This window comes from Spermophilus citellus, assembly GCF_964194105.1.
Source record: "Spermophilus citellus genome assembly, chromosome: 17".
Lineage (NCBI taxonomy): Eukaryota > Metazoa > Chordata > Mammalia > Rodentia > Sciuridae > Spermophilus > Spermophilus citellus.
Genome location: NC_138199.1, coordinates 73,449,529 through 73,473,107, shown reverse-complemented (window position 1 = coordinate 73,473,107; position 23,579 = coordinate 73,449,529). Strand labels below are relative to the sequence as shown.

Genomic DNA, 23,579 nt, shown 5'->3' with positions numbered 1-23,579 from the left:
ACATGCCCAGCTTGCCTGCTGGTCAACAGGGTGTTCATGGAGTGGGGTGGCTCCTTGGATTTTGGGCAGGGGTGCAGTGGGAGACCATAGAAAGAGATTGCAGGAGAACACTCTCCCCTTGCCAGCAAGCCCGGGTGTCCCCAGAGCAGAAAAATGCCAGAAAACTTAGGAATGTGTCACATTTATTTCACATTTGTCAAAGAAAACTAACTTCAGTATCTTCAGTGGCATGACAACTACTTAGAACAGCCACAAGTGTCCAGACCTCTTTGGGGGTCAGGAAACTGTCCCTCTCCCCTACTCACCCCTCCTGTTTAACTTGGGATTCCCAAATGGAACTTTAACTTCTCCTGCAAACACTTTAAATCCAAAAACACCAGCAGGGGGCTCCCTTTCATCCAGTTGGGGTGGGGGGTGCTGGTTCTGCCACTGCAGCTAGGTCAGGTGAAGGGCCTGGGGGACCCCTGGAGCTCACTGCCTGCAGCTCCGGGCAGGCTTCCTGCGCTCCACTTGGCACCTGTTGTTCCAGTGCCAGGGGACTGGGGATCAAACGTACCCCACCATGCATGGAGCATCTGCTCTTCTATTTTGAAAAGGACCGTCGAACCCAACAAACAACACAGACTTGCTAACCTGCTGGCAGGACTAACCCAAACTCAGCCCACTGATGGCTGATCAAAATTCCTTAGAGCTTTGCCCTCTCCCCAGGTTTGTTCTCTTGGGAGGTGCGTGGGAGGCAGACAGATTGAGGTGCTGGGCCTCAATGTTCTCAGCGGCAGAAACCCTCCAGCACACACTGGGAGGCCGGGGAGGGCTCAGGGGATGAGAAGTATGGGTGGGCAAGAGCGGCCTTGGCCGAGATCCTCCGGCTGGGGTCATACTGCAGGAGTTGCTGGGAGGAGAGAAGAGGCGTAAAGGGGTTGAGCCTGGGTGCGGCCAGACCGGGGAGAGAAATTCCCCTCCCAGGCCCCAGCTAGAGGGCCCAGGCCCAGAACCACATGAAGCCACTTGCCTCCTAGCTCTGGAGCCAGTTCTGGACACTCCCAGAATCTAGGGACAAAGGGTTAGTTCTGCTCCAGCCTTATGAGTCAACAGTCTCCTTCAGGCAACTGAAGCCCAGTCATGCCCCTTCCTTGCTGAGACTTCCAGGTCCCAGCCTACTTCTGGCTGAGAACACAGGCGTGTCCCGGGTGTGGGTGAGCAGGCCCCCAACCTCAGGTTTGGGCATACTTGAGGTGGAGCAGGAATACAAAGAGCAGAAGGAGAGGGAAGGAGGAGGTAACAAGACAAGGGACCGTGGAGTCTCTAAACCCACGTCACGGGGAAGCCAGGGTGGAGGAAGCCAGTGGTGTCCTGGTGGATAATATGCACAGACTTCTGGAGAGCTGGACACGCAGCCTGAAGATGAACTGCCTTCCTCTTGACTCCACCAGAGTAGACAGAAAAGCAGCTCGAGGCTGGGACCAGTGGTGTGTGCCTATAGCAGCTTTGGGGGCTGAGGCAGGATTCAAGTCCAAGGTTATTCTGGCAAGTTAGTAAGACTCTGTCTCAAAATAAATAAGAAAGGGCTGGGGATGTAACCTGATGGTAGAATGTTGGCCTAGCATGTATGAGGCCCTGGTTTGACCCCAGCACCGAAAAACAACAACAACAAAAAGTGGCTCAGAGGTTGTGGTCAAGCAGGGATGGCTTTGGCTGAGGAGGCCTCTGGGCACTCTGGCCAGTCCAAGGGTCAAGGTGGTGCTATAAGAAGGATAAGCGAGGACAGTGGCAGGGTCCCAGGCAGCAGGAAACAGTCTGTTCCGAACAGCCTTGTGAGGGCACTGGGGGAATACCACCGCAGGAGGAGGGGTGCCCCCCCCCCCCCCCGGGGTAGCAGGCAACTGACATTAGCAGTGAGGTCCGCAGAGGGAGTGATCCAAAACGCAACGCGAGGCAGGGCTGGGATGTGGCTCAGTGTAGAGTGCTCGCCTAGCCTGAGCAGGCTCTGGGCTCAATCCCCAGGACCCCCAGAACAAAAAAAACACACAAGCCAACTAGGGGAAGCAACAAGTGCTGTGGCCTAAGGAAAAAGCTCAACTAGAGGAGAGAAGGTTTTAACGGGAAGGTGAACCTTGGACTTATCACAAAGAGGCCTCTAGATGGAACAATCAATACGGCCTGGGACAAGCCAGGTGTGTACAAGGGCCAGGAAGGAGACCAGCCTGGACTCAGAAAGAGTGAGGGTTGCTGGGCACAGTAGCGCACACTTAAAATCTGAGCTGAGGCAGGAGGACCGGAAGTTTGAGACAAGCCTTAGCAACTTCTCAAAAAATGGAAAGAGGGCTAGGACTGTAGCTCAACGGCAGAGTGCTTGCCTAGCATGTGTAAGATACTGGGTTTGATTGTCAGCACCACATAAAAATAAACAAAATAAAGGCATGCTGTCCATCTACAAAAAATTTAAAAATTAAAGAAAAAAATAGAAAGGGGGCTGGGGTTGGGGCTCAGTGGTAGAGTGCTTGCCTAGCATGCATGAGGCACTGGGTTCAATCCCTGGAACCACATAAAAATAAATAAAATAAAGGTATTGTGTCCACCCACAACTAAAAATAAATAAATAAATAAAATAGAAAGGACTGGGAATATAGCTCAATGGTAAAGTGCCCCTGGGTTCAGTCCTCCATACTGCCACCACCTCACCCCAAAAAAGGAAGAATGAGGGTTATCCCAGCTACTTGGAAGGCTGGCAGGAGGACTACAAGTTTGAGGCCAGCCTCTTAGTGAGGCCCTGTCTCAAAAAAAGGGCTAGGAATACATTTCAGTGGCAGAGCACTTGCCTAGCATGTATGCAAGGTCCTGGGTTCAATTCCCAGTAATATACACACACCCCATAAAAGAAGAGGGTTACATAAGAGGCTGGTTAACAAAAGAGACAGTCTGGTTGGAGCAGATTCTGGGGCTAGGAGGCGTTTCTTGCCCACCAGGACCTACCATGAGCAGATCCTTGCCCTTGGGCTCCAGATTAGGCACAATTTCCTCCAATTCCTTCCTGGTCCACTTGGGGAAGCTGCCCTTATAGTCAGGCAGCTGGGTGACCCCTGGCCATGTGGCTTCACTGGGTGTCCCCAGGGTGCGAAAGATACGAAATAGTTGGTCAATTTCAGAGTCACCGGGAAACAGTGCTTTACGAGTCATCTGGAAAAGGGAAGAAGAGAAGGTGTGTGTTTGACAAAGTGTCATAATGAATCCAACGCCAGAGAAATGGCCAGAACCAGGGAGGAAACTTTAGGATGTCATTCCCAGGGCTGTGCTAACAGTTCCAGCCTTTTCTGAATAAAGCTGGGTTCCTGGTCCTGTAGCCAGTCCTAGCCACCCCTCAATCCACCTCTAACAGGGGTATCAGTGAGCCCCGCCACCACCCCATAGGACACTGCCTATGCCTCCTTGGGACCAGGCTTGTCTCTGTCTCTCTACCATCTCTGCAAAGATGCAACCAGTGCTCCAGACATCCACAGCTGTGGAATAAAACTTGCTGCCCAAGAGGATCTCCGGGGCACGATACCATAGTGTCACCACCTGTGGAGTCAAGAAAGAAATAGCATAATTCAGGGTGGCTGAGAGCACAAACCATCCTGTCGTTCCGTTCCCTCCCCTTGTCCCTCACTCTACCTCATGGGTGTAGGTGCGCAGGGGCACCCCGAAGGCTCGAGCCAGGCCAAAGTCGGCCAGCTTGAGGGCTCCAAACTCATTGATGAGCAGATTCTGGGGCTTCAGGTCTCGGTGGATGACCCGATGAGAGTGGCAGAAATTCACTCCCTGCAGTAGCTGGAAGAGGTAGCTCTGCAGAAAGGAGCAGGAGGAGCCCCCTGAGCCTAGATGGCTGGTGCAGGGCCGGGGCGGGGCGTGTGTGTGTATATGTGTGGCCGCCTTGCCCTTCTGTCTGTTCCTTGGCACCTTAACTAAGTGCAGGGGGAGCTCTGAGACTGGCATGGAGTCCATGTACTTCTTCAGGTCCTGGCTGAGGAACTCGAACACCAGGTACAGCTTCTTCTCGCTGTGCACCACATCCAGCAGCCTGGCAGGGAGATGGAAGTCAGGACGCCATCTTCCTGGTACTGCCTTCCCCGGCTCCTTCCCCAGCTCACCTGACAATGTTGGGGTGCTTCAGTTCTTTGAGCAGGGAGATCTCCCTGATGGCAGTGCTGGGGACCCCCTCCATTTCCCTGCCGGAAAGGTGGGCAGAGCCAATGGGTAAGAGCAGGAGTCATTTCTTGCCAGAGGGATCCACTTCTGTGGTCCTCACTCCCACAAGGATGACCTGTCCTGAGATGGGCACCCTGAACACCTCAAGCTTCACACAGCAGTGCCAGGGCAAAGACTGACCAGGGGACAGGGAGTAGGGACGAGGACAAGGGCTGCACCATGGTGGCAGTATGACTGGACAACACCTGGAAAAGGGGTTGAGCGTGAACCCTTGAATTGAGGACATGGAAGGGGAGCTCCCAGGCGGTGGGTTGCTGGGCACGGGGCAGGGATTCCCATCATCCCAGCACTCACAAATCCAGCCTGATCTTCTTGAGTGCCACAAGCTGCCCAGTCTCCTTGTTCTTGGCCTTATAAACCACCCCATAGGTGCCCTCTCCAATCTTCTCTACCTTCTGGAACACATCCATGTCCGCAAAGCTGTCCAGGAAGAGAGACGATACCCCGGCATTCACACCCTGTGCACGGCACCCTGCTGCCCGCCTCCCGCCTCCATGTAACACCCTGCCCAGCCCCAGCCTGTGTCCCTGCCCCCCCCCCCCCCCCCCCGCACACTGCCCATTCTGCTTGGGAACCTGTCTCAGGGATGGCGTTGCCCCTCGCTGGGACACTACGCAGCCCCAGACCTTTTGCCCAGTGCCTGGCTACGGAATGCAGGAGGGCCCAAACTACTTCTGCCTAAGCCCCTGTGTCAGCCCAGCCAAGCCCAGGTTCTGGGAGCACAAGACTGCCCAGAAGGGCTGCCAGGGATGAAGGACAGTGGGAGGCAGAGGTCACAGGTTAGGGAGGGCTTCTGAAGCCATAGTCCTACTCTAGGCCACATGGTCAAGGGCCAGGGCCTAGGCTGGGCCTGTTTGGCCATGTTTAGCCTCCTTTGAGGGCAGAACCTTGGCAGGGGCAATCCCTGTGAGTTCTGGGCCCCCCACCTGGCTCCTGGTCCCCCAAACCCTCCCCTCAGACACCCAGCCCAGAATTCACCAGAAGCCTGAGCGGCTGCAGCCTCACTGCCATGTGGGTTGCCTGCTCCGCAGCTCCCCCTCCTGGTCCCTTCCAGCACAACACCACAGGCACACACGGAGAGGTCATGCCCACTGGGCCTTTATTCAGGAGGATCTTCTGGAACCCTCTGTGACCCCACACGAGGCATAGCCCCAGGGCCTTGGAGCGCCACTGTCTGGAGCCTCCTGGAGGGTAGGGGTGTCAGACCTTGACACCTGCTCCTAGGCTCTCATTTCTAGAACAATCCCAACATAGAGGAAGAGGCTGGATTGGCCACCCTGCCCCTCTACTCTCTGGCTCCAGTCAGACGCTATCATTCGGGGAAGCGTCTACACTTCTGCAGTGGCTCTGGCAGCTCAAAGGTTTGGCCTCAGGAGTAGTTGGGGGGCTGCTGGCGTCCTCACTTCCTATTGGCTGCTGCCTCTCTCTTGCTGGTAGAGCCGCTGCTCCAGGATGGCTTGTTCTAAGGAAGGCAGATTTATCCCTTCCACACAGGTCAGCAGCCGGGCCTTCACCACGTAACCACCGTCTGAAAGAAACACCAGGACACTGGCAGTGACTAGGATACACCCAACCCATGCTTCTGGGGATTTCCACTTGCTGGGTCCTGAGTTTTGACAGCCAGAGGTGGAGACAAGACAGATGGCATGTGCAACGCTGGCAATTTGTCCTCTTGGGCCTCAGAACTGTGGGCTCACATGCACATAGCACACCCCTGGAACTTAGCCAGCATCCTGAACGTTCCATATTTGGGGAGGTGGGTTCTGGAAGATGGACCCTCGACTTCCCACCTTTGCCACATAATTCCTTGGCCTCCTTTGTTCCCAAGTGCCCAGGGTCAAGGAGGAGTCCCATCACCATCCTAGCTCTCCATGGGTCCCAAGGAAAAGGCCTCCTTGGTACCTGGCAACTGGAGACCAGGCAAAGAGAAACTCACGTTTAGTAAATACAAGGGACTGAGTTCAAGGCAAGATGGTCCTGAGAGGGGCAAGTCACCCAACCCAGAATGAGACTTGGAGCTACTAACACATGCAGTGGTGACCTGATACTTAATATCAATGTTCAGGTGACAGCACACAGGAAGGGCACTGGGGTTTACACTAACAGATGCCCATCTATTTTCAGGTGGACCAGTAGCTTACACCTGTAATCCCAGAGACTTGGGAGGCTAAGACAGAAGGATCCCAAGTTCAAGGCCAGCCTCAGCAATTTAGAGAGGTCCTCCGCATGTTAGTGAAATCATCTCAAAATAAAAAATAAAAAGGGTTGGGGATATAGCTCAGCCGTAAAGTACCCCAGCATTCAACCCCTTAATACCAAAAAAAAGAAAAAGAAAAAAAAAATACTTGTGTTCTCTCTGCTCTTTGGACACTTTAATAAACACATTCAATGTTCCGGGACATTATTCTGTCTTCTTTTGATGCACAGAAACTCTCTGATTATTAGATAAAGACAAGCCTACTCTTCTTTCCAGTTCAGGCCACTTATCCATTTAACACTGCCTGGGGGAGAATTCAGTGTCCACTGTCTAAGAGGGGCCGTGAGGTTGCCTGTATCAGCTTCCATCAGCCCAGCGCTGGGCGCAGTCAAGGGAGGCATGGGTGCAGTTTGGGGATGTATCTCAGGGTAGAGCAATCGCCTGAGGCCCTGGTTTCTATCCCCAGCATGCACATGCGGGTGCATTACAAAATCTGGGTCTACTGATGGGTGTAGGTCATTGATTCTCACCACACAGGCCTCTTCAGTCTGGTATCTACCCTGATCAATCAAACAATATTATTTTCCTATTTCCTGTTTTTTGTTTTGTTTTGTTTTGTTTTGGTGGAACTGGGGATTGAACTCAGGGGCACTCTACCACTGGGCTACATCCCCAGCTCTTTTTATTTTGCTTATGTATTTATTTAAATTTTGGGTCAGGGTCTCACTAAGCTGTTGAACCTGGTTTCAAGCTTGTGATCCTCCTGCCTCAGCCTCCAGAGTTGCTGGGATTACAGGTCAGTGCCTAGCCTGCCTAATCTTTACTAGACAATGAGAGCCTGGCCCTCTCAGGACACACACAGCCCACAAGGCAGCTGCAGGTGTTCAGGACAACCAGGCAGAACAAGAACAAAATCAGAGCACAGTTGGCATTGTTAAAATTTTCAAAATAAGGGCAAGGGGTATATTCAGTGGCAGAGTGCTTGATTGGTGTGCGTTCAGGCCCTGGATTCCATCTCATCACTGAAAAACAAAACTCAAAATAGGATCCTATATCAAATATTTCCATACTTCCTGTATGAAGATTTTCTTAGGAATCTGCCTAAATTTCATAGAATTTTCCATAGCGTATGCCTAGCAGCTATTTCCTCCCTGGGAAACCCAGACTTCTGTATCTATATTGCAAGATATGTTGCTTCTCCTGTGAATGAGAAAATGTATTAACTTGTGGGGGTGTAGTGGTCACACCTGTAATCCCAGCGACCCACGAAGCTAAGGCAGGAGGAGCCAGCCTCTGCAATTGAGTGAGACCCTGTCTCAAAATTAAGAAATAAAAAATGAGCTGTTTGGGTTGGAGATATGGCTCAAGCAGTAGCGCTCGCCTGGCATGCGTGCGGCCCGGGTTCGATCCTCAGCACCACATACCAACAAAGATGTTGTGTCCGCCGAGAACTAAAAAATAAATAGTAAAAATTCTCTCTCTCTCTCTCTCTCTCTCTCTCTCTCTCTCTCTCTCTCTCTCTCCTCTCTCACTCTCTTTAAAAACAAAAAAATGAGCTGTTTGCATAGCTCAGTGGTAAAGCACCTCTGGTTTCAATCCTCAATACCATTAAAAAAAAAAAAGCATTAACTAAGGAAGTGAGCTTTATGATAAACACAGGGACAAACTGGGCAAAATGTTATCCATCTGCAAAAGCCCAGAGTAAACAGAATGAAAAGAAGGGTGCTTGCAGAAGCCTGTGGTGTGGGAGAAGGGAAGAGCTCATGACTCACATAGCTGGAGAAATGGTCACTCAGGGGAATTTCTCCTTGCAAAGATAAAGAACTGAGAACAAAGAAGGTTGCAAAATACAGAATGCAGTGGGCTGGGATGTGGGAGGGGGACAGGGAAATAGGTGTCACAGAGGAAGTGAATTTGAAGGGAAGGAAGGTGGCTAGGCTAGGAGATGCCTCTTTGTTTTAAGTTTAATGATCTTTGTCCCTGGGTTCAATCTCCAGTACCAAAAAAAAAAAAAAAAAAAAAAAAAAAGTTTAATGATCTTAACTGACTTTAGGGTAGGCCCCGGAGCCCAGCCCAATGGCGCCCTGGTAAGGAGGAACCCCTCTTCTGCTCAGCCTGGAGGGAAGGGGCTACGGAGGGGTGTGTATAATTTGAGGAGGGGGCTGCTGCTGTGGCCTCCATCAGCTGGGGCATAAAAGGAGAGGTAACTGGAGAGATGGGAAGGGAGGGGAAGCTGGGGAGGAGGCGGACCAGGACATCTGGAGGGACTTCCAGGCAGTGTGGAGGGGCCCAGAGAGAGAAGGGGTGCTGAAAGCAGGGCGCCCCCGTCCACGTCCACGGGGGCCTTGATCTGCACTCATCATCAGGGAGGGTGGGTGTCATTAGGCAGGAATGACAGAAGGCAAGGGCTGAAACCTCTGCCAGAAAAGTGGGGAGAGAGGCGGGAGCACACCCCGGAGTCCCGGGTCCACGGGTCCTGGCCGGCCAAAGAGCAAAGCTGTGGAAGGGAGCAAAGGGCAGGAAGGCACCGAGAGCAAAGTTTCGGTGGCAGAGGTAGAGCCACAGGCAAAGACCAGGTCCACGGTGCAGGAGGGGGTGGGCGTGCCAGGCGGATCTGGAGCAGAGGTGAAGGGTGGCGCAACTGGCTGGCAGCAGGAGAGGGACAGGGGTGGCTCCACGGACCTGCCGAGCCTGCAGGATCTGGCCCCACCTCTGGGTTTTGTGGGGTGTGTGTCGTGGGAGCCTGAACAGGCCCCAGGGCGAGGGCTGCGGGCCTGGGGAAAAGCCAGGTTTCAGCAAAGGCAAGAGCATAATAAGGGGTCGGAAAAGGAAGGCTTCGGAGGGCACAACAGGAAGTTTCCCAGTGCAGGGAAGAGGGCCAAGGGAAGAACAAGAACAGTGGGATTCAAGTAAGTAAGCACGTGTGGGGTCCAGGCTGAGAGCTCCCGGTGCACCTGGCTCAGACAGCTCCTAGAGCTTCATGGGGTCACTATGGCTGATGACATCTGTGTGTTTCAGCATAGCTGGTAGAGAGGATTTTGAATATCCCATCTCAAAGAAAGGTTAAACGCTTGAGGTGAGGAGTATGTCAGCTACCCTGGTCTGATCATTACACATTGATACCTATCCTGAAATGTGTCAGTGCACCTCATAAATACATATAATTACCATGAGTCAATTAAAAATACTTAAAACAAAAAGCTGGGTGTGGTGGCACGCACCTGTAATTCCAGCTTCTCTGCAAGTGGAGGTGGGAGGATCACAAGTTCAAGGCCAGACCCATCAAGTTAGCAAACCCTTGTCTCAAAATGAAAAATAAAAAGGAGCTGGACACAAGACCCACGCCTGTAATCTCAGCGGCTCAGGAGGCTGAGGCAAGAGGATTGCGAGTTCAAAACCAGCCCCAGCAACTTAGCGAGGCGCTAAGCATCTCAGTGAGACCCTGGCTAATAAAATACAAAATAAGGCTGGGGATGTGGCTCAGTGGTCGAGTGCCCCTGAGTTCAATCCCTGGTACAAACAAACAAACAAACAAATAAATAAGAAGTCTAGGGACATAGCTCAGTGGTAAAGAACCTCTGGGTTCAGTCCCTAAACCTCTGGGTTCAGCCAATAAAGGAGGAACCTCCAGACAGGAGAAGGTATGTCCTAGCACCTCCAAACCTGGACAGGGACCCCTGAGCCCCTGCACAGTGCCCACAGACACTGTCAGACCCGGGCACTGATCACATGGCTGGCTTCATCTTTTCAGTCTCTTAGCTAGCTCTAGGTGCAAAACTGTCAGGAAGGGGGTTTTAAGTGGCCTCTCCTTTGTCCCCAGATCCCTCAACCTGGACACAAAGCAGGTCTATGTTTGATTGACCTTTGTCTCCCCACAGGACTTTGGACCTGGCCCAGGGAGGTTTAAAGCAGCCATAGGGTGTCTACTCTGCCCAGGTTAGAGGTGAGGGCGGCCAGGGCCACACTCAACCCACACACCTCCTCATCCTTTCTTTAATGAGTTCCTAGAGCCAGCTGTGAGTAAGTGCAACACGCCTAGGGCAACTCCCTTGAGCAAGTGGTGATGCAAAAAGTGAGACACAATCTACAAGCCTGTGCCCCCTGAGGCGCTTCCTTCTCTGCCTGGGGCTTTGTTACATTCAGGGCTTTTGTTTCTGTTTTACAAGGGTGCTTCAGATGGGGTGCTGTTCCTGTGGTGTGACCCCCGGGAAGCACTTGGTACTTCACTGATCCGGGTCCTGCAACGCTGGATTGATGGGCTTCTCCTTCCGTTATGACAACATACATGTCAATCTTTACCTAATGGTTTTAGCAGCCAGCAATGATTGTTGCCTGGATTTATTATTTCATCAGGGATCTTAAAAAGAAAACATGGCCAGACGTGGTGGCACGCTGAAACCTCGGCAGGCCAGCCTCAGCAATTTAGCAAACCCTTGTCTAATTTAAAAAATAAAAAGGACTAGGATGTAGCCCAGTGGTAAAGCACCCCTGGATTCAATCCCCAGTATTGAAAAAAACAATAATAATTAAAACAAAATAAACCTGGATTTTGAGCACAGTGGCACACCCCTATAATCCCAATGACTCAGGAGGCTGAGGCACAAGTTTAAGGCCAGCCTGGGCAGTTTACCAAGACCCTGTCTCAAATAAAAAATAAAAAGGGCTGGGGTGAGGTGATGTATGCCTATAATCCCAGCAGCTTGGGAGGCTGAGGCAGGAGGATGGCCAACTCAAAGTCAGCCTCAGCAACTTAAGCAAGGTCCTAAGCAACTCAGTGAGACCCCGCCTCTAAATAAAATATAAAAAAGGGCTGAGCATGTGGTTCAGTGGTTGAGTGCCGCTGGGTTCAATGACCAGTGCTGCAATAAAATAAAAAACAAAGTAAAAATAAATTTTAAAAGAGGGCTGGGGGGCTGGGGATGTGGCTCAAGCGGTAGCGCGCTCGCCTGGCATGCATGCGGCCCGGGTTCGATCCTCAGCACCACATACCAACAAAGATGTTGTGTCCGCTGAGAACTAAAAAATAAATATTAAAAATTCTCTCTCTCTCTCTCCTCTCTCACTCTCTCTTTAAAAAAAAAAATTTAAAAAAAATAAAAGAGGGCTGGGGGTGAAGCTCAGTGGGACAGAGTGTACTTAGCATGTAGGAGGGCCTTGGTTTGATCCCCAGCAGTGCACGCAAATAATAATAAATAAATAAACACAGTTGGCTTTATTTGTTAAAGGTCCCACTCCATTTTATTTTATTTTATTTTTTTCAAGAGAGAGGGGGAGAGAGAGAGAGAGAGAGAGAGAGAGAGAGAGAGAGAGAGAGAATTTTAATATTTATTTTTTAGTTATTGGCAGACACAACATCTTTGTATGTGGTGCTGAGGATCGAACCTGGGCCGCACACATGCCAGGCGAGCGCGATACTGCTTGAGCCACATCCCCAGCCCCACCACCCCATTTTACATCCACAAAAAATCCCAACTCTGCACTCAACCCTCACCTATATTTGCAATTGGTTTCCAAACATGGACCCTGGGGTCCAGAGAGCTCTCAGGATTATCCGCAGGGCAAGGGTGGAGATCTTTTATGCAAAGCCTCTTTGTGCTCACCCCTGCTCCTCCCATAACTCTCCTCAATCAATTATGAGGGCAGGAACCCTGTGAGCTCAAAGGCTTAAGCCTAACAAAGATTAACTTTTATTAAGTCAAATATAATTAAAGTAAGTACCATTTGATTACTTTTTTCTCTGATGTATTTAATCCAGAGTTAAAACACTATTGTGACTTTCAGGAAGTATAAATCAAGATAATATTTGTATCTTTTAAACTATAAGTTCTACTTGAGGAAACTGCACTGAAGAAAAAAGTCAGAAAAGAGACAAAGATTAGTTGGTTGTGGTGACATAGGATGCATCCTGTAATCTCAGCTACTCAGGAGGCTGAGGCAGGAGGATTGCCAAATTCAAGGCCAGCCTGGACAATTTACCCAGATGCTGTCTCAAAGTAAAATGAAAAGGGCTGAGGATGTGGCTCAGTGGTCAAGTGCCCCTGGGTTCAATCCCCAGTACTACTACAGCAACAAAACCCTTAAAGATAGTGCAGGAAAATGTTATCTGCAGCATTCTTTCTTACTCTTTTTTCTTTTGTTCTCTCTGTTACACTGACTTCCTAGCCGATTATTACATCCCTATCATTTCCAAGCCTTGGTTTTCTTGTTTATGAAATAGCAATAAGACTCAAATTAAGGGCTGGTGGGCAGAGTCAAAAAGACAGAATCCACCTCAAATCAGGCCTGGGCACGTTGTAGCCTTCAGAAATTTGTGGCTTCTCCTATAATCCCAGTGGTTCCAGAGGCTGAGGCAGGAGGATTACAAGTTTAAAGCCAGCCTCAACAACTTAGCGAGGCCCTAAGAAACTCAGTGAGACCCTGACTCTAATAAAATACAAAAAAGGGGCTGGGGATGTAGCTCAGTTGTTAAGCGCCCCTGGGTTTAATCCCTGATACCAAATAAATAAATAAATAAATAATAATAATAATAATAATGGCTTCTCTCTCCTCTTTCTCACTTCTCCACAGTCCCTCTCTTTGACTTGGCACCACATGGCGGATCCACTCTGAGTCTCCTATCTGTCTCCCAAGAGTCCTTGACTTTGTGGACTGATTTGGAAGGAATGCTGACCCTAATGAGGCACCCCATCACAAGCCTACCTCCTACTTCCTGACTCACCCCAAAGTGCCCCAACTCAGAACCCAGAGTAGAATGCAGCATGAGGCCGAAGCTTACCCTCCTCGTGCTCGAGCTCCCCAAGGACCACGTACAAGGAGCCCACCTGGGGCTGGAACGGCTCCACCAGCTTGGTACAGACAAGAACCTGGTGCTGATCAGATCCGTGCTGAGCCCTCAGGGTCACCCTGGACTGGGTCACGTCATAGAGGCACAACCTGGAGAGCGGAGGAAGCGAGATCGTTTCTATCCGTGGAACCGCCACAGATAAACCTGGGGAAATCCACATCCACCTTCAATGCACCCAAGAAAAAACTAGAAACAACAAGTGTTTCAGTCTACGTTGTAGACCAGGAGATGACTTTCATTTAAGTTTCTTCCTTTTGTTTTAAATTTTCTTAATGGTATTTTGTAATTTAATTTTGTTGCTATCCAATGTAGTTGCTTTTTTTTTTTTCTTGTATGTTTTCCACTTTCTGTGTCTTAGCTGAGATTTCTGCTGATCACAAGGACATTGTGAAGATGCGTTCTTGGTTATTTCTGGACATTTCATGATTTCAGCTTATATTTCTGTGATACAGTGCAAATTATTATTCTTTTGTATGTTGTGAGGTAGGGATCAAATTGGTTTTCTCCCATAAAAATATCTGGTGATTCCAGCACCATTTTTTGAAACAATTGTCCTTTACCCACTGAATTAAATTGATATTTTTCAAAAACCATTAGAGAAAAGGCTAAATGAATTATGGCATAGTCATGCTCACCTAACAACAGGATATGCTCTGAGAAGTGAGTTGCTGGGCAATTTTATCACTATGCAATCAGCCTAGGGCACACTTATACAAACCCAGGTGGCTGCCTACCACACTATGTTGAACAGATTATTGTTCCTGGGCTACAAACCCGAATCACATATTACTGTGTGGAACATGTAGGCAATTGTAACCCAAAAGTATTTGTGGACCTAAACATATCTAGACATAGAAAAGGTACAGTAAAAATATGAGGTGAGAGGCTGGGGTACTGGCTCAGTGGTAGAGCTCTTGCCTAGCATGCGTGAGGCCCTGGGTTCAATCCCCGGCACCACATAAAAATAAACAAATAAAGATAATATGTTCATCTGCAACTAAGAATATTTTTAAAAATATGAGGTAATCATAATTTTTTGGCTCCATTACTCCAATATAATCTTTTTTTTTTTTTTTTGATTGTGTGTGTGTGTGTGGTTCTGGGGACTGAGCCCAGGGGTGCTTTACCATTGGGCTACATCCTTAGTCCTTTTTTTGTTTTATTTTGTTTTTAGAATCAGGGTCTTGCTAAATTGTTGTAGCTGGCCTTGAATTTCTGATCCTCCTGCCTCAGCCTCCCAAGTAGCTGGGATTACAGGCATGTGCCACTCACTGTACCCAGCTCCATTTTAATCTTATGGGACCATTGTCATATAAAATCTCTTGTTGACCCGCATGTTATGCCATGCGTGAGGGTATATTTAGATGAGGTAGATTTATACACGTGACATGAAAGCACGTCTAGCACATGCAGCTATGTAAGTGCATAAATGGTACAATATAGAAACACCACAGAACCTCATCTAGGCTAAAATATGTCCTCAGATGTGTACACATATATCCCAGGATGGGCCCCATTGAATTGCATTTCCTGGGACCCACATCCTCATGCAGTGCCCTGCCATGCTGAATAGGGCTGATGTGGGTAACCAGCGGATTCTGCAGGAATGAGGGAGAGTGACTTCTGACTCTGTCATAAATACTTGGTGGCCTCCACCTTGCTCTGTCTCTTGGATCGCTCATTCTGGGAGAGACAGCTGTTAGAGACAGCCTCACTCAGCCCTATGGAGAAAGCCACATTGTCCCGGGCTGAGTGTTCCTGCCAGGAGCCAGCAATAATTTGCCAGCCAAGTGAATGAGTCACCTTGGAAGTGGATCCTCTAGTCCATCAAGGGACAAATGGCACCTGTGGCCATTATCTGGGCTGCAATCTCATGAGAGACCTGAGCCAGACCCACCCAGTTAAGCCACCCTTGAATTTCTGACCCACACTAACTGTGAGATAATAAACATTTGTGGTTTTTTGGCGTGGGGGTTACTGGAGATTTAACCCAGGGGTGCTTTACCACTGAGCTACAACCAACAGCCTATAAATTTTTTTTTTTTTAATTTTGAAACAGGATCTCATTAAGTTGTCTAGGGCCTTGCTAAATTGCTGAGACTGGCCTTGAACTTGGGATCCTCCTGCTTCAGCCTCCCGAGCTGCTGGGATGACAGCATGCACCACTGTGCCCAGCTAAGGCACTATATTTGAGAGTGATTTATTATACAGAATATGCAACCAACAGAGTATACATGTACATACATATATTGGCCACCCAGATGTATGTATATACATATGAACATGAAAAAGTGTAGAAAGATAATCACAAAATGTTAGCAGTAGTTATCTGGACAATGGGATTGTGATTTTGCTTTCTTTACTCTTTTCTGGACTCCCTATATGTTTACAACGAATACATATTCATTTTTAGCATTTTTCATAATTAGACAAAACTATATAAAACTACTCTAATTGCTTTATTTTCAGGGGGGAAACCATTTAAACATTCCCCCTCCCACCATGTGACAAGACCACCTTTCTCACCTGCCATATGTTCTCAGGATGCCCCCATCAGGAACCTGGCCAGCACTGACCTCCCAGGGGAAGTAATAGATCCCAGGTTTGGGCAGCATTGTTGGTTCCTGTAACCAAATAGGATAGATTTTTTGAAGGTTCCTGATAAACCAAGCAAAACACAAGACAGACCCAGAGATGCACAAGACCGGCAATAACACCTGGAAGACTAGCTCTAGTCGGGAGAGAGATACAATTGAAAACAGTTTTGAGCTCGGCTTGGTGGTGCACACCAGTAATCCCAGCAACTTGAGAGGAGGAGCAGGAGGACCACAAGTTCAAAGTCAGCATCAGCAACTTAGCAAGACCCTGTTTCAAAATAAAAAAGGCTGGGGAGGCTAGGCGTGGTGGCGCACGTCTGTAATCCCAGTCGCTTTGGAGGCTGAGGCAGGAGGATTGCAAGTTCAAAGCCAGCCTCAGCAAAAGCAAGGCACTGAAAAACTCTGTGAGACCCTGACTCTAAATAAAATACAAGATAGGCCTGGGGATGTGGCTCAGTGGTTGAGTGGTGCCGAGTTCAATCCCCATGTATCCCCCAAAATAAACAAACAAATAAATATCAATTTCATTAAAAGGGAGGGGGCTGGGGATGTGGCTCAGTGATTAAGCACCCCTGGATTCATTCCCTGGTACTAAAAAAATTCTTTTGATATGTTATTAATGCACATAACACACACACACACACACACACAGACCATATGGAGAAGTACTGCTTCTTACTCCAATCTCAATGCAACCCATTCCCAGCAATGCCCAAAAGCATGGGTCTGTAAAGGAACAGACAGCACTTCCAGCTTCACGGGCTAGACGATGTCTGTTGTAGCTATAACAATTTTCCTTATACTAGGTTTCCTCTCAAATATTCAAGAACGGGCTGGGCCTGGTGGCACATGCCTATAATCCCAGCAACTTGGGAGGCTGAGGCAGGAGGATCGAAATCCAAGGCCAGCTTCAGCAATTTAGCAAGATCTTGTCTCAAAATTAGGAAAAAAAAAAAAATAGAGCGCTAGGGATGGGCTCAGTGATAGAGCGCCCCTGGGTTCAATCCCCAGTATCATAAAATAAAATAAAATGTGAGAGAACTAGGGATTCAGGGATAATTAATTGTTCAATGACAAAAGAGTCCTGAAAGCAAGAGCTTTCAACTATTCCTGGACAGGACAAGCACATAGAGATAGGAATAAAGATAGACGATAATGAAATAACCCTAAAAACACATAGAAAACAGATGACACAGCCTCAGTCCAGAAGTTAAATATAACCTAGAATCTTGCACAATTGGTATGATTTACAAGGAGGTCATTGGGCAGTGTTGCAAGTCAATGTGCAACGGACATTTTGAGAAGCTGCCAAGAGCAGGCTTGGTTTGTACAGTTCAGGAGCCACGGGCTGAGTCTCAGCTGGCCCCATCCCCCTAAATGTGTGTGTCGTGAATTGCTGTGGCCAGTGAGCAGAACTGTCGGTCACTAGACATGAAACAGCCCCCTAATCACCTCTGGCATGACCAAGAAGCAAAAATCGAAAGAAAACAAAAAATAACCAAGGAGAGAAAAAACAGAGCAATGGTCCGTGAGGGGTCATGGGGGACAATCCCCTTCAGTCCAGCAAAAAGATGACACATGGTGGCTGTGGTGGCACACACCTATAATTCCATCCACTTGGGAGAACAGGCGGGAGGGTCTTAGCCTGGCAGCTTACTGAGAGCCTGGATCAAAAGAAAAACTAAAAAATAAAATAAAATTTTAAAAGGGCTGGGTACATAGCTCAGTGATAGAGACCCTCTGGGTTCAGTCCCCAGACCTGGGGAAAAAAAAAGTGGAATAGGCTATAGCTCAGGAGTAAAATCTCTTGGGTTCAAATCCCAGTACTGTTATTTTATTATTTTTTTTGTAGATAGACATAATATCTTTATTTTATTTATTTATTTTTATGTTGTGCTGAGGATTGAACCCAAGGCGTCACACTTGTTAGGCACTCTATCACTGAGCCCCAGCCCCAGCACACACAGAGTTTGATTTAGGAAAGTAGATACGTATTCAAAGAATTGGGGCAATCTTGAGAGACACCTTTGGAATAAAGTAAAGAATACACATTCAAGGGAGAATGTGGACTATCTGCAGAAAGAGAGAGTGCCCTGTGCCTGCATTTATTTGTTTGTTTGTTTGTTTATATTTTTGGCACTGGGGTCTTTTTTTTGTTTTGTTTTCTTTTCTGTTTTGGAACTGGGGATCAAATCTAGGGCTTCACGTATTGGAGGCAAGCACTTTGACATCCCAGCCCTGTTTTTGGTACTGGGATTGATCCCAGGTGCTTTGCCACTGAGTTACATCCCCTGTCCTTCTTGATTTTTTTAAAAAAATATTAATTCTTTTAGTTTTAGGTGGATACTATATTTTATTTTTATGTGGTGCTGAGGATCGAACCCAGTGCTGCATGCGTGCTAGGCAAGCACTCTACCACTGAGCCACAACCCAGACCCCTTAATTTTTATTTCGAGACAGGGTCTCACTACGTTGCCCAGGCTGGCCTCAAACCTATAATCCTCGTACCTCAGCCTCCCAAGTAGCTGGGATTACACATGTGCACCATCATGCCCAGCTTTTAAAAATTTTGTAATGGGCTGGGGTTGTGGCTCAGAAGTAGAGCGCTCGCCTAGAATGCATGAGATTCTGCGTTTGATCCTCAGCACCACATAAAAATAAAATAAAGACACTGTGTCCATTTATAACTAAAAAATAAATATTAAAAAAAATTTTGTAATCACTACAATAAAGACAGATTTGGGGACAAATTGTCAATGGATGCTAAAAAATACTACAAAAGTCTGATAAGAAATAGACTCGATGTGTCTCCCTGCAGACTCCTTATTAATTACAAAGGGAAAAGGGATGCACTTCACAGTGGAGAACCTTAGCAAATACAGCTGTTGTGGACCTCCTGATAAATACTGAGAAGGCATGTCACTTCTGTTGTATTCCTGCCTATGTGTCACCTGACTGTAAGGAATAACAGCCACGACTGAATTGAGGACACTGTGGGAAACAAGCTTATTGTAATTCTGAAGCACAACAGTCACAGCAGACAGAGCGCTCAGCTAAGAGATGACAACAACATGACAACCACTGTGGACTGCACTGCGTCTTCCCAAAAAGACCCAGTGGAGAACTCTCAGGACCTCCGAATGTGCCCTTCATGTGAGACAGGTCTTTGCAGAGGTCCTCAGGATGGTCCTAACCCAACATGAGTGGTGTCATAAAAAAGGGACAATCTGGATATAGAAACAGACACAATTTAAGGAGAAGGTCAATTGAAAATCAAAGCAGAGAGGGTGATGTGAATACAGGCCAAGGGATGCCAAGGATTGCCCACAAATCACCAGACACTGGGGCTGAGGATGTAGCGCAGTTGTAAGTGCTTGTCTGGCCTGCCTGAGGCCCCGGGTTCAAATCCTAGCCCCACACACATACACACACACACACACACAAAATCACATCATTGGAAGCCTTTTAAAGGTGAGGTCTGGAACAGATTCTCCCTCACAGCCTCAGGGGAACCCACTCTGGACAGCTTGATTCCAGACTCCTGGCCTCTAGAACTGAGACAGTGACTTCTGCTGTTTAAGCCCCCCCAGTCTGTATAAGCCCCCCCAGTCTGTAGCACTTTGTTACAACATCCGTAGGAAATGAAGACCACTGAATATCATTTATAATGCTGCACTGGACCTTAGGCTGGAGGAAAAAAAATCGTGGTAAAGGTCATTACTGGACAATTGTAAAACCATTTCTAAGATTGCAGATTAGATAACAGTATTGTATTTTTTTTAAAGAGACAGTGAGAGAGGGAGAGAGAGAGAATTTTAATATTTATTTTTTAGTTATCGGTGGATGCAACATCTTTGTTTGTATGTGGTGCTGAGGATGGAACCCGGGCCGCACGCACGCACGCACGCCAGGCGAGCGCGCTACCGCTTGAGCCATATCCCCAGCCCAACAGTATTGTATTGATGTTAAATTATCTTGGCAACTGTTCTGTGGGTGACCTTGCTCTTAGGAAATAAACATGGGTTCTTACGAGTAAGGATCAGGATTTCCATCTTGTTTTCTCAAATGGTTCAGGAAGCAAAAGCAAGTCAACAAGAGTTGGCCCAGCAGCTGTGGCAAAAAGTTAACTAGTAGATCTAGGTGAAAGGTATGTTGATTAACTTTATTCTCCAATTCTTGTATAAGTTCAAAAATATTTCACAATAAAAAGACAAAGCTCACCAGGATCCAGCTCTCCAACGAAGCTACTCTACTAAATGCTGGGTAACTGTCATCGTCACATCCAGAGTGGCGAAGGGCAAAACTACTACAGTGTGAAGGTGTCAACCGGCTTTATTTTCCATTCTAGAACCAGGCAACACTGCATTCCATGGCACATAATAAGTGTTCCAAGGGGCTGGGCAGCAGAGGTGGGCAGCAGAGGTGGGCTGCAGAGAGAGAGAAGCAGAGAAGGGCTGGGAAAAGAGACGAAGAGCAGAAAGGACTGGTCATTCCAAAGTCACCGTCCTCCTAAGGCAGGGACAGGGAGACAGAACAAAATAGCTGACAGGTCAACTTCAAGGTTATTTTTTGTAAGGATTAAGTGATTAAGGGACCTAAGGATTAAGGCAGAGGGAATCTCAGTGTCATGCTATTGGCCTGTTTGGGAAATTTGGCTGTTGACCTCATTCTCCCGATTTCAGATGGTCAGGTAACATGGGTGACTCCATCTCAATATTTGGACTGGCCTGCTGGGTCCCAGTGCAGGAGTCAGAATTGTGGCCTCCTGTAATTTTTTTTTTTTTTTAAGAGAGAGAGAGATAGAGAGAGAGAGAGAGAGAGAGAGAGAGAGAGGGAGGAGAGAATTTTTTTTTATTTTTAATATTTACTTTTTAGTTCTTGGCAGACACAACATCTTTGTTGGTATTGTAAGGGTCCGGCGTGCGTGCGGCCCGGGTTCGATCCTCAGCACCACATACCAACAAAGATGTTGTGTCTGCCGAAAAAACTAAAAAAAAAATAAATAAATATTTAAAAATTCTCTCTCTCTCTCTCTAAAAAAAATAAAAAATTAAAAAAAAATAAGAGAAAAGCGAAAACCAAAACCACCTGTCCCCACAGACAGTCTGGACACTGAGAACCAAAGCTATCCTACAGGGCTCTGCCAGAACTCTATATTCCTTGGCATTTCTTTACTTTTCTGAACTGTCTACCCAGCAAATGGCTGGAGCTCAATAGCCATTCTGTGCACTGAGATTCATTCAATTTCCTTGACTTGCTGTCTCCAATCACTTTAGACTATAGTTCTTTTTTTTTTTTTTTTTGTATCAGAGATTGAACTCAGGGGTACTCAACCACTGAGCCATATCCCCAGCTTTGTTTTGTATTTTATTTAGAGGCAGGATCTCACTAAGTTGCTTAGCACCTTACTTTTGCTAAGGCTGGCTTTGAACTTGCAATCCTCCTGCCTCAGCCTCCTGAGCCACTGGGATTACAGGTGTGCACCACTTTCCCCAGCTTAGACTATGGTTCTTGCCCACTCATAATCAAGACCCAAAATTGAAAGACCCATCTTAAACCAATCGTTCAATTCTCAATAAATTTTGACCTTACCATCCCCTCTGAGACACTGCCAAAGTCTTGCCAGATAGTGATTCCCTTTTACCCAGTAAGCAATAAACTGAGCTTTATCTTATCAACAGCTTGTTTTAGTTATATTTGTAGTGCCAGCTTTTTCTTTTCTTTTTTCTTTTTTTGTACTGGGGATTGATCCCAGGGATACTCTACCACTGAGCTACAGCTCCAGCCCCCTTTTTTTGTTTTTTTATTTTGAGACAGGGTTTCACAAAGCTACTCAGGGGCTCAGTAAAATGGCTGAGGTTGGCCTCTAAGCTGTGATCTTCCTGCTTCAGCCTTCCGAGTTGCCACCATAACCAGCAACGGAGTACCAACTTTTGGCAGGAGTAATAAAATCCACAGTAACTTGGCAAAATAATGTTTAGTGGAGGAGGGGGTGCATTACACCCATTAACCTCAGTTAACAGTGCCTTGCCCAGGTATACTGGGCCCGGAGAAAAAGAAACCATCAGCAACAATTATCTTGTCTTCATTCAGCATTTTGATATTTTGTTCATGGTGGGGGTTTTCTTCATTTTGATTGTGGGGCTGGGAATATAGCTGGGAATATATGGTAGAGCACTTGCTTAGTATGCTGGAGGCCCTGGGTTCCATATTGCCAGCAAACACATAAACAAACTGCATTTAAAAATTATTCATCTTTAGTATTGGCTCTAGAGCCTCCTTATAATTTGTATCCAAGGTGAATGCCAGTACTGTACTGCAAAAACTTAAGTATGTCGAAATTTACAAAATCAAATTAGGGAGAGGTAAAGGATTTGTGTAGTGTGCTACATCTTATCATGGCATGACCTCAAAAGGTAACTAAAATAAATGCAGAAATAATTTTTTTTTTGGTTGGAGTACCAAGGATTGAACTCAGAGGCACTTGACCACAGACCCACATCCCCAGCCCTATTTTGTATTTTACTTGAAGACAGGGTCTCACTGAGTTGCTTAGTGCTTCACTAAGTTGCTGGGGTTGGCTTTGAACTTGCAATCCTCCTGCCTCAGCCTCCCAAGCTGCGCCTGGCCAGAAATAATTTAAGTATTTAATTTAGTAATCTTTTGAGCAATATTAACTAAAAGTGAAAAGTGGTTGCTTCTGAGGATGGGGAAGTCTTATGAATCCTATGATTTTTTTTGGGGGGGTGCGGGGTATTGAACCCAGGGCCTTGTGCATTCAAGGCAAGCACTCTACCAACTGAGCTATATCCCCAGCCTGAATCCTATGATTTTTAGGCACACTTTTTGACGATGATAGCACAAACAAAAAAGTCTGGATGCCAAGATCTCTAAGAACCGCCCTTCAGTTTAGGGAAACAACAACAAAAACTCTGGCCTGACGGGTGATGCAGACATGTAATCCCAGAGACTGGGAAGGCTGAAGCAGGAGGGTCACAAGTACAAGACCAGCCTCTGAAAGACCCGGTCTCAAAATAAATAAAGGCTGGGGATGTAGCTCAGTTGTAAGAGCGCTCCTGGGTTCACTCTCCAGTGCGGCACGCGCGCACACACACACATAAAATCTATCCTCAAAGGCAGGTCTCAAGAGAAGCATGCCTATCTCATAGGGAACCTCTGTAAATCTGCACCCAGACCTCTACAGCCCACGCTGGCCCAAGCACACCATTATTTTAATAGAACTTTGTTCCCATTCCTTTTTCTCCAGTCTGGGAAGATTCTGGGAAAAACCTAGGTCTTCCCCCTACAATTACCCAAAGACCTCCCACACTTTCTCCGCCCATAGGCCCCTGAGTCCCGTCCTTCCACTGTTTCCGGGGACGGTTTAGCAAAAGGATCCGGAAGTGCGGGGCAAACGAGTGTCAGAGCGCAGACGCAGACCTCTGTCGTGTTGTCCCGCCCCCTCCCAAATCCCCAGCCAACCTGTTCACGGTGTCCCCGGGCCTCAGGTCCCTATTTCCGCTCCGCGCGATCACGAGACGCAAGAGAGGCGCGATACCGAAAGCACCTGGCTCCCCCTTCACGCCCCGGGCAATCTGCTGACCTTTCACCTGGGTCCTCTTGGCCAGGGGTCGGGAGCAGGGGATTCGTCCGCTTTGCGGGCGGTCCCGGCACGGGCGCCCGGGGTCACGCGCAG

The 23,579-nt window shown here is 47.7% G+C and overlaps 2 protein-coding genes across 2 annotated transcripts; both read right to left on the bottom strand.

Moving 5' to 3' along the window:
- Positions 1-96: 96 nt before the first annotated feature.
- Positions 97-5,352, bottom strand: CDK3 (cyclin dependent kinase 3). Its single transcript, XM_081271061.1, has 8 exons — positions 5,224-5,352; positions 4,540-4,665; positions 4,128-4,205; positions 3,937-4,057; positions 3,652-3,822; positions 3,457-3,558; positions 2,974-3,177; positions 97-892 (listed from the first exon to the last, which is right to left on the bottom strand). Exons 2-8 carry the CDS (start codon positions 4,653-4,655, stop codon positions 770-772), a joined length of 915 nt encoding a protein of 304 aa, XP_081127187.1. The 5' UTR covers positions 4,656-4,665; positions 5,224-5,352; the 3' UTR covers positions 97-769.
- TEN1 (TEN1 subunit of CST complex) lies at positions 5,347-23,504 on the bottom strand. Its single transcript, XM_081271062.1, has 5 exons — positions 23,366-23,504; positions 20,105-20,310; positions 15,813-15,910; positions 13,218-13,375; positions 5,347-5,773 (listed from the first exon to the last, which is right to left on the bottom strand). Exons 3-5 carry the CDS (start codon positions 15,899-15,901, stop codon positions 5,652-5,654), a joined length of 369 nt encoding a protein of 122 aa, XP_081127188.1. The 5' UTR covers positions 15,902-15,910; positions 20,105-20,310; positions 23,366-23,504; the 3' UTR covers positions 5,347-5,651.
- Between the last annotated feature and the right edge of the window lie 75 nt (positions 23,505-23,579).

What these genes read in the sequence shown, in the direction of transcription:
- TEN1 (XM_081271062.1), bottom strand. Translation starts at nt 15,901, where the DNA reads ATGCTGCCCAAACCTGGGATCTATTACTTCCCCTGGGAGGTCAGTGCT. An exon ending in ATCCTGAGAACATATGGCAG is followed by an intron (nt 13,376 to 15,812) that starts GTGAGAAAGGTG and finishes TCCGCTCTCCAG; the next exon opens with GTTGTGCCTCTATGACGTGA. An exon ending in GGAGCTCGAGCACGAGGAGG is followed by an intron (nt 5,774 to 13,217) that starts GTAAGCTTCGGC and finishes TGTTTCTTTCAG; the next exon opens with ACGGTGGTTACGTGGTGAAG.
- CDK3 (XM_081271061.1), bottom strand. Translation starts at nt 4,655, where the DNA reads ATGGATGTGTTCCAGAAGGTAGAGAAGATTGGAGAGGGCACCTATGGG. An exon ending in TGCGCACCTACACCCATGAG is followed by an intron (nt 3,559 to 3,651) that starts GTAGAGTGAGGG and finishes TTGACTCCACAG; the next exon opens with GTGGTGACACTATGGTATCG. An exon ending in GTTGCATCTTTGCAGAGATG is followed by an intron (nt 3,178 to 3,456) that starts GTAGAGAGACAG and finishes TCCCTTTTCCAG; the next exon opens with ATGACTCGTAAAGCACTGTT.